This window comes from Lycorma delicatula, chromosome 2, assembly GCF_047948215.1.
Source record: "Lycorma delicatula isolate Av1 chromosome 2, ASM4794821v1, whole genome shotgun sequence".
Classification (NCBI taxonomy): Eukaryota; Metazoa; Arthropoda; class Insecta; order Hemiptera; family Fulgoridae; genus Lycorma; species Lycorma delicatula.
In genome coordinates this window covers 38,209,624-38,226,072 of record NC_134456.1, presented here as the reverse complement: position 1 = coordinate 38,226,072, position 16,449 = coordinate 38,209,624, and the positions used below count along the sequence as shown (strand labels likewise).

General features: G+C 27.3%; 1 protein-coding gene across 3 annotated transcripts in view; it reads left to right on the top strand.

Moving 5' to 3' along the window:
• Set2 (SET domain containing 2) overlaps window positions 1-16,449 on the top strand; it is a 104,958-nt gene that overhangs the window by 74,661 nt on the left and 13,848 nt on the right. For all 3 annotated transcript variants that reach the window (XM_075358733.1, XM_075358730.1, XM_075358734.1), the window contains 3 exons: window positions 6,098-6,483; window positions 8,447-8,504; window positions 15,228-15,383. In XM_075358733.1, the coding sequence (XP_075214848.1) occupies window positions 6,098-6,483; window positions 8,447-8,504; window positions 15,228-15,383 (600 nt within the window). The remainder of the gene's footprint in view (window positions 1-6,097; window positions 6,484-8,446; window positions 8,505-15,227; window positions 15,384-16,449) is intronic.

Sequence of the window (16,449 nt, the reverse complement as noted above, 5' to 3'; positions counted from 1 at the left end):
ACTGAGATATAATCAGTTAGAGGGTCTAAAGACGACCTCTGGTAAAGCCCCTCAGGGCTTGGAACAGAGGGGATAATGTGGTGATCAGTAATGTCACAAGGTGGGTGTCTTCCCCCTACAGGGTTGGGATGTTCCTGCAGTCTTGATTGGCACTGTTCTCTGCTCATGACCATCCAAAATTGTTTCACACTTAAGAGCAACAGTAATATAAACTTCAATATCAGGATCTCCACTCTTGCGGTAGCCACAGACTTATGATAATTTTAATTTTAAATAATGTACTAATGTACGTGCAGTAATTGAATTAGAAACCATTAGAGTAAAAGTTTTCAAAAAACTAATGTGATACAAAGAAAATCAGAAATTACTTAGCATTAAGGCATCACTGCTTCTGATGTTTGTATATCATGACATAACTCACAGACCAAATGGACGCTTTTCTTTAACTAGTCGTTGGCCGATGTGTTAAAGACTATGTGTTTCTAATAGGCATATATATGGATGTCAGTTACAGAAATCTATTACTGTATATGTATCAGTGAATTATCATCTATCACATTAGTTTTATAAAAGTTTTTACTGTAGTACTGTCAGATGTACTATTAAGAATTTTAATTACTTAGTAAGTGATATACATTTTTATCTTATGGCTTAAACAATTTTCATTGAGTTGCTACATCAAAATATTGTTGTTTAATTCATGTTTATTTCTTTTAAATTTCTTTGTTTTTATAACATTATTTAACATGTAAAACTTTAGAGTTGTTTGTTAATAGTATACATTTTTTGACATTCTTTATAACAGAAGGTGCTGTTTACTATGCTACTACTTTTCAGGAGCAGTTCAATAAATAAAGATAAATTTGGTTAAATAATACTTCTCCCACAGTTTTCTTTAAAAATAATTCAAAAAGTATAATTTATTGGTTGATAATAATGTGTACAGTGATTTGTAGAGTAAGGTTGATTATTTTTATTATGTACTAAATATTTTATTATATAGACTTAATGTATGATGTATTTTTAAGTTTCATATGGATCAGTTATGTAGAGAATATTTTACAGAATTATTTAATGTAATTATAAAATCCTGACGAATATTAGCTAGGTTATAAGAGAATGAATTCAGTAAAAAATATACATGGTTTAATTTTTGGTTAGAAAGTGCATATATTTAAAATTACATCATAGTAGTATCATCATTATTTTTAGGAGATTGAAATAAAATATGTAAGAAATTAAACCAATTTATGTATAAAATTTGGTTTCTATAAAATAAAATAATTTAAGAAAAATAAAAACAGACTTTAGCAAATAGTAGTACTAGAAAGTTACAGATAATTATATTTTTATTTATTATGTAGAAGTATGTACAATAAATAACTATTTTTGAAGTCGATGCCAGTCAATACAAACATAAAGTTATGTAAAGTTTGAATCTCAACTGATCGCTTGGTGGCTAAACAGGATTTCCACATGTAAAATGGGATCTCAGAAGCAGATAAGACAGAATGTTTCACTACCATACCTCATCTTGGGTTGGTTAAGGCACACATACTTTGTGATAATATATATACCTAAGCATGTATAAAGTATTTTTATATCATATTTTTGTATGTCGCATTTTATTGTTCTATTATATTTTTGTAGATCTCATTTTATTGTAGTAAAAATTTTATTACATACAGTTTTACATTGTTTGAAGTAGGATTTGAATTATATAGATTGCAGTTTTTTTGTTTTTTTTTTAATTTTGTTGGCTGATACCAACTTCAAAAACAGTTATTCGTTGTAAATATTTTTACTTTAGTTAATAAATAAAAATATAATTATTTGTAATGTTTAGTACTATTATTTGCTGAACAAGGTTTTTATTTTTTATAAATTATTTTATGTCACAGTTTCTATTGGTATTTAGTACTTATTTATATTATATTTAATATGTTATATTACAAGTATAATACATATACATATATATACTCTCTCTCTCTCTCTCTCTCTCTCTCTCTCTATATATATATATATATATATATATATATATTGTTTCATTTTAATCGCCCCTGGAGATTTTCATGTAAAATATACATAATACAAAAAAATAACTTAAACAAAAGTTACTCAGATGGAAGGGGACACCTCATGGTGACCTTAACTGTTATTTCAATGTTAACATGCTTTTTTAAATGGAATGACTGGTTTTTGACCCCACTCATGAAAAGAATAAAAAACTTTCCATTGGAATATGTAGTCGCACATGACCTTGGACCTATTTTTAAAGTCATACAGCTAACAGTCAGAGATAGTGTTATTATCATTTTTATTATATATTTCATCAGAACCGTCACTAATAAACCTGTCTGTTGACAAAAACAGACCCAACCTCATTGTCACTTTTTCGTTTTTCAAATAACTGGTTATGAAATGAAGTTAACGATTCATCAGGGTAAAAAGAAGAGACCGCGTCACTACCATCACCAAATATATCAAATTCATCATCACTTGATGGCAAAATAAAGTCATCTTCACCTTCACTTTCATTTAGCTGGCTAGTCAATTCACTGTTCAGAATTCTGTCTCACGACATTATCTTAAAAAAACAAAATAGACTTACAAACACGATAACATAAACAATAAAAGTATATTGAACTAAATAGAATTATTTGTGTTACAATTAACAATTAAGATGATAAACAAATTACATAAACACGTACTATATAAACAAACCAGTATTGTATAGCAGACAAGAATGACGCATGCTACAGTCAGTAACAGCTGACATGACATGGCTGCTGTATTTCATTACATTACATTGTGTTTAGACAAAAATAATATTAACTTAATAAACTTAAACTACAATTAGTTTCTTCATTACAAATATTTTCTAGACCAAAATATATAAAAATTATATTTTCCTATTATTCAATTGAATAATGTGGGTTAAATTCGATTGATGATATATCGACAGCTGATCGTTTTAGCATATTTTACTATCGACGACGTATCAATGTATATTTTTCACATATATTGCAATCGATGATGTATCATTGATTGGTCTCGAAAGGGTTAAATTCTTTCTCTCTTGCAATAGCTTGGCTGGTTTATGGTGCAGTTTTACTATTTGTGCCAGATGTTGGTTCTTGCAGAGCTGAAATCCTTCTATAACTCCTTTCTTAAACTTAGTTCAGGAAAAATTGTTAATGCAGCTATGTTTTAATCATTTCAACTTTAATCTGTGGGGTTTCTCTTTTGCAATGATGATATCAGCTAATAGTTATATGGGTCATACAATCTAACAACCTTTGCATAATTTGGTTTATCCAGGATAGGATCGTAACCATTCTTTGCTGTTAGTATCTGGGGCACAAAAGATTAAGACATAGATCACTCATGTCATCTGGCGATGCTCTGATGTGTCCACACTGCTATGTAACAGTTGCATTAATAAAATATTTAAATAATCACATTCAACGTTCACTTGCATTTATTGTAAATTTACACAGTGCTCTTTTTCCAAGATTCCAGATTGAATCTTAATGGTTTATTTTTTAAAATATATTTATATTTTTTTAAATTATATTAAAATAAACCACCTAGTACAAAATATTGAGATTTGGACTAAGGATGGGGATTTCACAAAAGTACTTTCATGGTAAAATTAATGTAAGATATGTCTTATGTCTTATCTGAATATTTATACTAGGGGGTTTATTTTAATAGAATATAATTTAACAGTACAGAGGAATAATATGACTCTTAAAAAGTTCATTTCAGTGAAAATATACATAAAATATGTATACACTAATTGATTACCAAACTTACAATAAAGAAAGTTTTATCCTGCATATAAACCTAATAACCACATAATAAAATATTTAAAAAACAAAACTAATAATAATAATAAAGTAAACAATCTGTGTGGAATTTATAAAATTAAATGTAATGATTGTGATTGTATTTACATAAGAAAAACAAATAGATCCTTTAAAACAAAATTTCATGAACATTAATAGAAATTACAAAAAAAAATTAGGTTTATCTAATATGGCAGACGATCTAATAAACATTCAATTTCTGATATTAACATGAATTTAGAAATATTAGAAATTAATAAAGGATGCCGTAAAATTAAACGAAGTAGATGTTTTATTTATAAATGCAAACAAAATTCAGTTTGATAAACCATCAGACAGTGTTTGAGGCAGATGGTTTTATAAAAATTGCAACAGATAGCAGTACTCGTGTAAATTAATATGCAATTTTCATTATTGTAGTATTTTTATTTTTAAATTTCTATTATTCATTAACAGAATTATTTCAGTTGTGACTTAGGATGTGGGATCCTGCAAAAACCTTTCATGAAAAATTAAATAAGCTATGTCTACCTCAATATTCTGTTCTAGATGGTTTATTTAATAGAATTTAAATATATATATATTTATTTGTATATTCTCTTGCTTCTAATTTAATGATGATCGTCTAATTTCTTTCCTTTATTATACATTAATGCCTTGATTTTGCCCTTGTTCTCAAATAACTATTTAGTTTTATTACTTAGATTTTGCCTTCACATTATTGTTTTAAGAAGAAACTGATTTATTTATTGCATTTTTACTTTCTTGATTGAAGTAATGGAAGTATTGTAATCGCAACAAATTTTGATGTTCAGATTTCAACGGAAATATCCATTTTGACTAATTTGAGCGTGACTTCTGTATGTACATACGTATGCATCTCGCATAACTCGGAAATTATTAGCCGTAGGATATTAAAACTTTGGATTCAGGATTGTTGTAACATCTAGTTGTGCACCTCCCCCTTTGATTGCCGTAGGATATTAAAATTTTGGATTCAGGATTGTTGTAACATCTAGTTGTGCACCTCCCCCTTTGATTGCAATCTACTGGACCAGAAGTGTACAAAAAAGCCTGAAATCAAAAAAAATTTGGGTTTTGGGCTTTTTCTTAACTGCAGTAATAAGCCCTCATTGAGAGTTTTTCAACAGTATATTAAAAGAAGTACTTATTTTCATTGGTTCCATAGTTATAGCCAAATAAAATTATAATTAATAAAATATTTGGATCTTATTAGGGTAAGGCACATCGGTTCGAATCAAGACTTATCTCCTTTTTTTTAGCTTTTTTTTTTAATTTAAATATATTGCTTTATTAGTAATTATTAACCTTTGATTGTGAAAAAATTACAGTAAATAATAATAATTCAATAATAATAAAAAAAGGAAAAATATCAGAAATTATTAATGAAATAAAATCTTATATACTTTTCATTTTAAAAAGTTTATATAATTTAATAGGCATACAAGGAAGTCATGTGGTGTCCAGATCAGATTTTTTTTTAAATTAAAAATTAATTTGAATTTTTTAATCCTTAATTTATTTACATATAATAACGTGCTTTAATAATTTTCATTGATAACTTCTAAATTATTGTTAATAGTTTTTTGTAAGTGTTCATTATTTTTAGATATTAATTAGGGCTTAACCATTATTTTATTTTATAATTAATTGTTTTGTTTTTTTTTATATTCTTCTAAATGTAGATTTGACCATGGTTTCCCTTGATCTGTTCAGGAAAATAACAGTCGCATATCTTATCAATGCAATAGCATCCTTTTTTGGTGTGATCTATGTAATGTATTATTATGTAATCATCAGAAGAAGATCATTAATTGTGCTTTGTTTACAACATAATAGTTATTCTTTAAGCATGTTAGTGATGTACTTGTCATGCATTCTCATTTTATATTATTTTTTATCTAGTACACTAGTTCTACTATTCTGAGATTTTTAAACCATAAATGGTTATGGACAGTTCATGTATTTATTCTGAGATATAACTACCAATTTCTTCCTTTTTTTTGGCTCTTGCAATTATATTAATTTATTAAGTCTGGCAGCTTATATATTTTCTTTTGTTTTAATTTTTTTGAGATATTAAAAACTGTATTGAACTGTGTTGCTGTTTTGTTTCTGGTTTTATTTCTTTGATGTCAAAAAATTTTGGTTCAGTAATTTTTTATCATGATAAAGAGTATATTAGTGAGTCTAATAATTTTAAATGAATTTTTTTTTTGTTTTAGAAGTCAGTCAGAAGATGATAGTGAAGCAGTCGACACAGAAGCAGATGCCGGTAGTAGTGGTGATAGTGAAAAGATGACGGCTGATAATACTAGAACAACTAGTAGTGATGTTGATCAAATTGATAAGACTATTAATAAAGAAGATAAAATGGATTGCGATAAAGTTATGGTAGATAATGATGATGAAACAAAGACCGAAAGTGAAATAACCGATATATCATCAGATATACAAAAATCTGATTCAACTGGCAAAGATTTACCTAATATCGTAAGATTTACTGATTTAGCATCCGGTTTACTTGCCGAATGGAGTTCATTAAAAGAAGTTTTCAGAATTCCAAAGAAAGAGCGTATTGAGCAAATGAAAGAACATGAACGTGAAGCTGGTAAATGAAAATATTATTGATCTTTCCCTTTAATTTGATAATAGATCTTTTTGCTAGATGGAGACATTTTTCTTATTTTATTTTCTGTACTTCTTTGATATTACAAATTAAATTTAGCCTAGTAAATTAGCATCCAGATTGGTATATTGTTTTACCAGTTACATATTACGTTGATATTAATGTTTGTGTTGTTTTTTTTAATTTTATATGATTTTCTTTTGATAAATAGTTTGTTTATATTTGTGTTATTACAACTTACTGTAGCGAAACTTTGCAACAACATAAAACTCAAAGAAATCTTTATAGAATAATTTTTAAAAGGACACCGTACTCATTTCGCTGATGGTATACTCATTCCTTACTTTTTTAATTTGTAGCACGCAGCTGTAAAATTTACTTCATTACTGAATGTTTTCAGCTTTGATTAACCTTGCAATAATTCAGTTGAAATAAAATAACAGTAGTAATACCCATAAATCTCATCAGAAAATTTTTTAACTGCTATTTATGCTGCGTTTTAAAAAAAGTATATATCAGTAATAGCAGAGCAATATCAACTACTATATGAGTTGTACATTTTCAATAACTATTTGTTAATAGTGCAACATGATTTTGTTGGATTTTTTTTATTAAGAAATATAACATTTTTGTTTTTGATAATTTGCATATTGGATTATTTTTAATGGCATATGTATTTACATTATTCAAATAAAGAATTTTATTATATATATATATATTTGGAGAATTATGCACTTATTACATTATTTTGGGTATGCCAAACCTTTTTTGTTTATGTATGTTAATGATTTGAAGAATGTATTACTGCAATTGCTATACTTTCTTCAGCGATATTGATTTCAAAAATATTATTCAAATTTTCTTTCTTAAATATTTTACATTGTGTACATGCTTACCTTTGACTCTAAATAGTGGCAAATGTTGAAGTTGCGATACTGGTGAACCGTAATATTGCTGTAGTAGAAATGTTATAGTCATGACATTAGTTACTAGATTTGATTCAATTGCAAATTTTAGTTTTTATTTTTGTATCAGCATTTGTTTTTATATGAATTACATACTGTATTTTACCTTTTAGAGTGTTCATAAGTTGATAGTTTTGTAGAAGAAAAATCCACTTTGACATATGTTGAAAATGAAGAAATTAGGATATATTTTTATAATCTCTGATGTGTTTCTGTTTATTTAGTTTCTTTAAATTTGTTTTAGCATGTTTTAAATATAGTTTATAATTTTTATGTTTATTAGTAATGTGTGATGACATTGTAAAGTGAGCAGAAATTGATTTTGTTGATGAAAACGTGAGAAATTAAACCACCTTGTTGATACACCACATGATAACATCCCTAACTCTTTTCTTGTACAAAAATTTTAATCTAAATAAAATAAGAAACGATTTGTATTGTTCCTTATTTTACGTAGATTAAAATAAAATTCTGTTGGTGTCTGTCATGTAATCGAATCTGTGTTAGTTACATATATAATTTTTTTAATTGAGTGTAACTGCATAGAATTTCTGTTTTGTTCTGTGAAAACAATGAACCTCTGTCAAAAAAATTTATCCAAAAAACAAATGTTTTAAACATAATTTAGGCCTTGTTAAAAGTTACATTTCATCCTCAATTTGATGTACTAAATATTATAATAAAAATAAAAGTGTCTGATTTTTTTTAAAAAGACCTTTTGTCATCATTAAGAGGTCTAATTTTAAACGATACAATTTAAATAAGTTGCTTTACATGATGTATAATGAGAGAGAAAAGATTTTTTTATTGGGTTGAACAAAATTTTTGTTTTCAATTTCTTTTCTCTACTAAAATTATAGTATTAAATAACCTATTAAACTATTTTATTTGTCATGGTTTTTTTTTCATAATTAAAATAATCTGGTCATTACATAAGTAAATCATTATTAACTTCCTTTATTTTTCATTTTCAATTACAGATCGAGGTTATAAAGAGAGATCGAGGGATAGTGATAAAAGAGATAGACATTATGACAGGTAATGTTTATGTTAATGATTCAATAATCTTTTTTGTACTTACCTACCACATTTTGCTTAAATATTTTTATTCATCCTTGTTTATGTTTCCATCAATCAAAAGGATAGTCAGCAATGAAGTTGAAACTTTGATTACTTTAAACTAAATTTTGTAAATATATTGTTTTTGTAATTTGGCTATTGGGAATCAGTGGACATACTGTCTGAGGAATTATTCAGGAACTTGAAAACTGGTTAAGGGTATCTGCTAAACTATTAAAGATAGTATAATCTCAAAAAAAATGATTTTATTTCTTTTACCCTAATTTCAAGATTTTTCTTATAAAAAACAAATAAGTTAACATAAAGGTAAAATATATTTTTAGTATATTTGTATCTTCTTAACTAATAAACCTAATGAATTGTTCATTTATATATATATATATTTTGGCGACATGAATAATTAGACTTTAACCCAGCTTCACTTGGTGAATGTTGTTCCTGATATATCTTCTATTTTTTTATACATGTAATTTTATTTATGATAAAAATCCAGATTTCCCCAAGTAGTTAACGTAATGTTTTTACTCTTTATTATAGGCTGTGTTTGAACTATGAAATTAAGAAATTATAAAAGAGTGTCAAGTTATTTTTTAAGGTTTGTTTTGAAGTACTGTTAATTAAAGCAAGGAGAAGAGATCATGAAAAACTGGGAATTACACAATTTATTATCTTGCTGTTTTGTCATTGTCATGCTCTTTTTTAGTTAATGTGTAAATGAATTTTGATGAATGTAATTATAAATGATTCCACCTGCTGTTAGAGCTGTGATGTAATCCACTCTTAGCAAAAAAAAAAAAAAAAAAAAAAAAAACAAAAAAAATAGTACTTAAATTCACAAAAAGCTTTAAAAGTGATTGACAGCTCACAAAATGATTGACGGTATAGTGTAATGTTGTGCCTTTTATACTTAAGAATGGTAAATGAATATGCATTATGAAGAGGTCATTGTTTGGCTGCTGCTAATGGCAGATGATACTTAGTATAAATGAACTAATCTCCACCTAAATTTACATCAGTCTACTATTTCATAAACAAATGTTTTTTTATTGAATAGAGACAATTAATATAATGATGTATATTATCCCATAAAGTTTTACACAAGATTGTTGCTTTACACTTGCTTCCTCAGTCTTATGGCTGTAATTCATGTAAAGCATCATTTGTACTAGTGGCATGAATTTGAGTTAATTTCTGTGAGTGATAGTCATTATATAGTCAGCTTCTATGGTAGAATGAAGATATCACTTTTAGAGATGAACATCAATTGAATTTTGGATGACTTGGCATACTGATATCAATAGTATATTTTGCTCCCTGTGGGAAATGTACTTTTCTCCTTACTTTCCTTAGTAAACTAAGCATGGGAGTTTGTGTGTTAAAAGCTAAGACTTTTTTTTGTAATTATTGCTGTTTTAATCAAGTTACCTACAACCATTCACATATGTCATAAAATATTTTCAGTTGTTAAAAATAAGTCATACCAAAACATTAAACTGCATAGATATTATCATTAATAAAATATTTGTCATTATTGTACTGGTATGTTGTTGGTATGTAAATAGAATTAATGGATGAAACGTAAGAAAACTTTAATATTTTAACTTTAATAATTGTCAACAATTAGCAGTTCCATTGTTGGTTAGGGGAATATCACCGAAATTGTTATTTTATTGTATTATTTGTCATCCCTTGTTCAGTTTTATTTTAAACTTTTGAAAAATTGTTGGACAAGTAATAATTTTAACAGTATCAATTAAGTTTTTGTTGTGATAATTTTTTAATTATTTATTTTATGCAGAAAATTATTAGGGGGAAAAAACATTAATAAAAAATGGTAGGCTATTTTATATTTCAATACGTCCAGATATATTCCTATTAAAAAAAAATATAAAATTTTTTAGGTTTCTGTAAATTTATAAGCACATTTTTTGTTGTTGAAATATCTGTTGATGTGATTATGGTACCGTTAAATTACCTACCATTTTCACAGTTCTTTATTTCATATTTTTTATATAAACAGTTTTTAAAGTATCTTTTGGAATGATAAATATTGAGATAAAATATTTTTTTCATTTTTTAAATATTTTAGTTCATAATGCATTAGTTAAATGTATTCAATAATAGATTGCATAGGTGACTTGTAATGAAACATATAAATTTTGGTTATCTAAAAAGTATTCAACTTATGATTAAACAAAAATAAAATTAATTGTAATAGTACAGTTTATTAAGTGATGGTGTGTGAGCTACACGAAATCTGTTTTCTCGATCCAGTAACAAAGAGTTCTGGTCTGCAGACAGGAATACAGAGAGCAAACCTTCATCTAGAATTATAGTTAAAAACACTTGGCTCCATAATTTTGTCGTCAAAGTTCTTATGCCATTTGTGTTTACACTTCAGTAGCTCATCATAAATCTACTTCAAAAAAAATCATTATAAAATATTATGTTTGTGATGCTAATAGTAATGTAAAAAAATTAATTTATTAAAAAACCAACGACTCACTTATTTCCAAAATTAATCACATAATATTACTCCATTTCCAAATTGGTTCCATAAATAATTTTTACTAGACTCACCATATTAGCATATTACCTAATACACAACATATTTCTTTCCAAGTTACACTATTTCTTCAACTCCACCCAGTATGTCCTTTGTTATCACTGTCATCCATGGGAGTGTGAGAACTGAAATCAGTTTCATGTAATTTTGCATGTTTGCGTACTATAAATTAAATTTAAGAACAGTTCAAATAAAGTTAACTAAAAAATAACTTTTCTTTTCTGGCACTAACACTATTAATAAATTTATTAACAAATGACAGCTGTGAATAAAGGTTGATTAGGGTAAGTATTAAATTTAGTTTTTAGTTACTAAAAAAGTGTACATTGTTTTCAGAAAAGTACGTAAACAATGTTTTACACTCAGAGTTCTGATCAAAACTGACAAGTTGTTTATCCCCACCACAAATGTTTGCTGCAATGCTACAGCGCATCCAATTTCTATCCAACACCTCTGAACAAACAAGCTGTAAGTACAGTAACAGTCCAATTTACAGAAAATGATTGTTTGTTTGGTATAAGGCTGGATCTTCTCAATTTAATATCACAAAACAAATTACATCTTTTATTGGATGCCTCTGTCTTGCTCATCAACAGTGATGTTTACTTGTCTAATATTGTGATTTTATTAATTTAATAAAATAGCACACTATGTATAAGTAATAAACATTGCAATAAATCATAATGTGAAATATCATGATTATGAAGACCTGATAAAAATATACCATAGCAATATACCCAATACATGATCTGATCTATGCTGAAGTAACCAGGATAATATAAATTTAAACGAGATTTATGTGAATATGAAATCAAAAAGTGTACTTACGTTTAATCGGAATTATAGATAAACAAACTAATATTTAGTGAAATCATCAACTAACCATTTTTCTTGTAACATTATTCTTCTGATAGCCATAAAATAGTATATTAATTTATTTAGATTAAATTTTCTATTGTCCATTTTTTCTTTCTTTTTCCTCTGTACATTAAATAACTTTATATTATATTTGGTCAGCCTCCACAAAGTACAGAATTAGAGAACATTCTTACCTTTACTTTTTCATGTTCAAAACGTTTTTGGGCCTAAGCCCATCTTCGGTGATGTTTTTTTAATAATTCTTATTTTTTTACATTTACACATTAAATTGTAGCTTTTTATTTTTATTTTGTAAAAATTGTTAATTGATAAAAAAAAATTAAAAACATTTAAAATTCAGAACAAATACTTGTTCAGTCAAGAGAATGAAAAAATATTGCAATAACTATTAATTTATCAATATCTTATTTTTCTAAGCCAACTTAAATAATTTTAATAAGAATGTCCCCATCAAATTCTGTTTTCAGATTTATTAGGCTGAATTTACATTTATATATATATATATATACAATTTTTAGAAATTTTAGAAAAATTGTGTGTGTGTGTGTATTATATATATTTCTTCTGTCTGTGTGTATGTGACTGAACTCCTCCTAAACGGCTGGACTGATTTTGATGAAATTTTATGTGTGTAATTAAGTTGTTTCAAGAATGGTTTAGATCCACAATTTGATCCGATAGAAAATGTTTTTTTAATTAATTAATTAATTTATGTGTTGTTGATCTTGGGATGGTTAAGGTTCACAATTGGATCCGGTAGGTAGCACTGTGATCAAGTTTAGAATTGCGCACTTATTGAGAATATTATTATTATTTATTGAAATAACATTTTAAAGTGTAATTAAAAAATATACATTGTGTAAATTTGTAAGGTGCAGTACTGAAGTGAGTATTTTACATGAATTTTAATGATGCATACCATGCATCAATAACAATCAACTTAACCTACAAATTTAAATTGTCAGTTCTCATTTAATTCTATGCAACTAATGAAGTATTGAACAGCTCTTTGAAAATAAAAATGTAAGTTTGTAAAATAAATTTTAACGTTTATAAAATTAAAATATGTTACTTATAATAATTATAGTTTAAAGTATATTTAAAAAATTGAAGTTATAATTTTTGTAGCTGATTAATTTTATAAAAAGTTTTCTAAAATTGTTTTTAATTTACAATTATCTAAAATTTGGTAAAATAGATGTTAAAATAAAGAATGAGAAAATAAATAAAGAAGAGAAAATGATAAAAAACATTGCCTTTTTTACAGTGCTTTAATTTTTTATTAATTGATTAATTAAGCTGTCACATGTTTATGAAACTTCAAAATTATTAAATAAAAAAAAAATGTAGGAGGTACTTTTTTAGAATGATCTTAAGTGAAATTTAGCAGTAATGTGGATGAAAATTTATTAATTACACTAATTATTAATTTTATAACATGCACGGCATGCACAAATAGTCCATAACCGTCGGTTAAATAGAACGGCAGAAGATCAATTGACGGACAATGTAAATTTAAGAGACCACACATGCAAATGAAAGTCGAGAGCATCACAATGAACGTCTTTGAGCTAATGCATTGAGACAAAGAGAGGCACGTCACCGATGCATACAGAGCACATGATCAACATCGCATGCAAGAACGTCGTGCATGGACATGTGCATCACTTGACCGCCTTGTGTTTGAATATGAGCCGGAAATAGACTATTCGTTACGTGCACTAATTGTCATCGGCAATATGGACAAAGAATGCCAACACTGTCATGCATTTAAATTCAAAGGTGAATGATTCAAAGGTGAGTCTTTGCTGCACATCAGGAAAAGTTTCACTTCCACTATTGAATTCGCCACCAGAACCATTAACACTATTGGCTGGAGCCACATCTCAATCGAAATTGTTTTTGCATAAAATTTGTAAATTCAATTCTTGCTTCCAAATGACAAAAATCATTCAGAATCAGGATGGTCATAATTTTGAATCAACATTTAAGATTCAGGGCCAAGTGCATCATCAAATTGGTTCTTTGTTCTCAATGCCTGATGCCGATCAAAAATTTTTACAAATCTACTTTATGGGCAATGAGGAGTAACAAATTAACACACACTGCCAATACAACCACATCGAGCAGATGGAAGATCAAGAAATAGTGGCAACTGCTTCATCAGGCATTGCAGCAATCTTGCTTGATGGTGGGCAGACTGCACATTCAGCACTCAAGTTGCCATTGAACATTCACACAAATCCAGATACAGTGTACAACATAAGGAAGTATTCAAGCATGGCTGAAGTTTTGAGAAAATGCAAAATTATTATCTGTGATGAATGCACTATGGCTTACAAGCATTCACTCAAAGCTCTCGATAGAACACTGAAAAATCTCATAGGTCGAGTTGTGATAACTGTATGCTTGGTGGCGTCAGGTATTTTAAAAATAATTTTTTTTTTATATATTTTTCATCAAAACAGTCCAAACAATTTATAGTTTATTTGAAAAGTTTTTTAATTTTTGGATTTACAATGTCTGTTGGTCCACTAATATATATATATATAAATGTAAATTCAGCCTTATAAAGATGCAAACAGAATTTGATGGGAACATTGTTATTAAAATTATTTAAGTTAGCTTACAAAGATAAGATATTGATAAATTAATAGTTACTGCGATACTTTTTTATTCTCTTGATTGAACAAATATTTGTTCTAAATTTTTTTATCAATAAACAATTTTTACAAAATAAAAGTAAAAAGCTATAATTTAATATGTAAATGTAAAAAAATAAGATATATTAAAAAAACATCACCGAAGATGTGCTTAGGCCCAAAAACATTTTGAACATGAAAAAGTAAAGTTAAGAGTGTTCTCTAATTCTGTACTTTGCGGAGGCTGATAAAATATTATATATAAAGTAGTATATGTATATGAAATAAAACTTTTAATATTATTTTTAAGTGGAAATATATATTTTTTTAAATTTTATAATATTCTTACCATTATAAACAGACTTCTTCTAAGAAATACTGATAAATATGTTCTAACAGAGTTAAAAATACTTATCTCACTTCTTAGGTTCTTGAGAAACAAGGAGATATTGTATATATTTACTACAATATTGATTTGCAGTTTTAAATATTTGGATTGGAATATGTTTTACATTTCTGCATTTAACGTATCCATAATGACTTATGGAAATTATGCATATAGCTTGCAGTTTTTAACTGAGTTAACTGTTTCAGGTGGGATCGTTATTCAAGTGATTATGACAGAAGGGATAGAGAGAGAGAGAGAGATAGAGATAGATATCGAGAACGTGATAGAGATAGAGATCGCAAAAGGAGTAGAGAATCTCCTGATCATGAACGATCCAGTAAACGTGTTGATGACAAGGATAAGTATGTATATTAAATTAAAAATTTTTTTTATATTTATGATTATAAAATATTTTAATTAATTTTAGTGGTCACCAGGCTATTTTTTATAATGTAGGCCAGCATTTCTCAACCTAGGGTTGCAGTGATATGAAAGGAGGTCATGAAATTTGCCTACAATTTCATTATTTCATACGTAAGGAATAATGAAATCATTTTATGAGAAAAACAATCATTTATTATAAACATTTTACTTTCATTTATAAATACACATATAAAGAAAATAAGTTGAAATTGTTGGGTTTGTTTTGTTTAACACTTTCTGCTGCGATAACAATCTGACTTCTGTATGGAAAAGTAGAGATTTTTTTTGCTTATTTCTTTGCATAGTTTAGCAAACAGCCTAATCTGTAATGGTTGATTTTTAATAAAATTAACTATTTTTACAGCTTTACAAAGAATTTGTATGAGATTTTTCTCATACATATTTTCTCTGGCAAGAGCATGTCTGTGAAGGAAGCAGTGTGTCTATTCTGCCCTTGGTATAAGAGTCTTCTACATTTTTCAGAAATTCACTGTTCTTTCCTGTTAGCATCATTGCAGCATCACTACCTACTGTAATACATTTTATGCAGTCTGTGGTTATAGTTTTTAGTAGCTTCATAAAAAAACTTCAAAAATACATTCTCCTGTTGCATGACCTGATAGGAATTGATTTACAAAACAATGTATTTTCTTTGATTGATCTGCCTCTATCGCATTCATATCACAAAACATAAGAACTGAGAAATTTCTGCCTCATCTGTTGATTCAGCAAATTGAATGCTAAAAAATTCATTTGAACTTACTTGCTGAATTATATGATCACCAACATCGGCAGCCGTATCATCGATTGGCATTGATATTTATCATTAGAAAGCAGAATTTTTTTGCTGCTATTTCCACGCCTATTAAAATACTGACCATTTCAATTACAGCTGGCAATATAAAGTTTTCTGTGATTTTATGGGGGTGTAGATATCTTAGTTGTAAGGTAAATGCTTCAAGTGTACTTTTATCAGTATGGCTTGATTTTCAAGTAGAAGCTTGT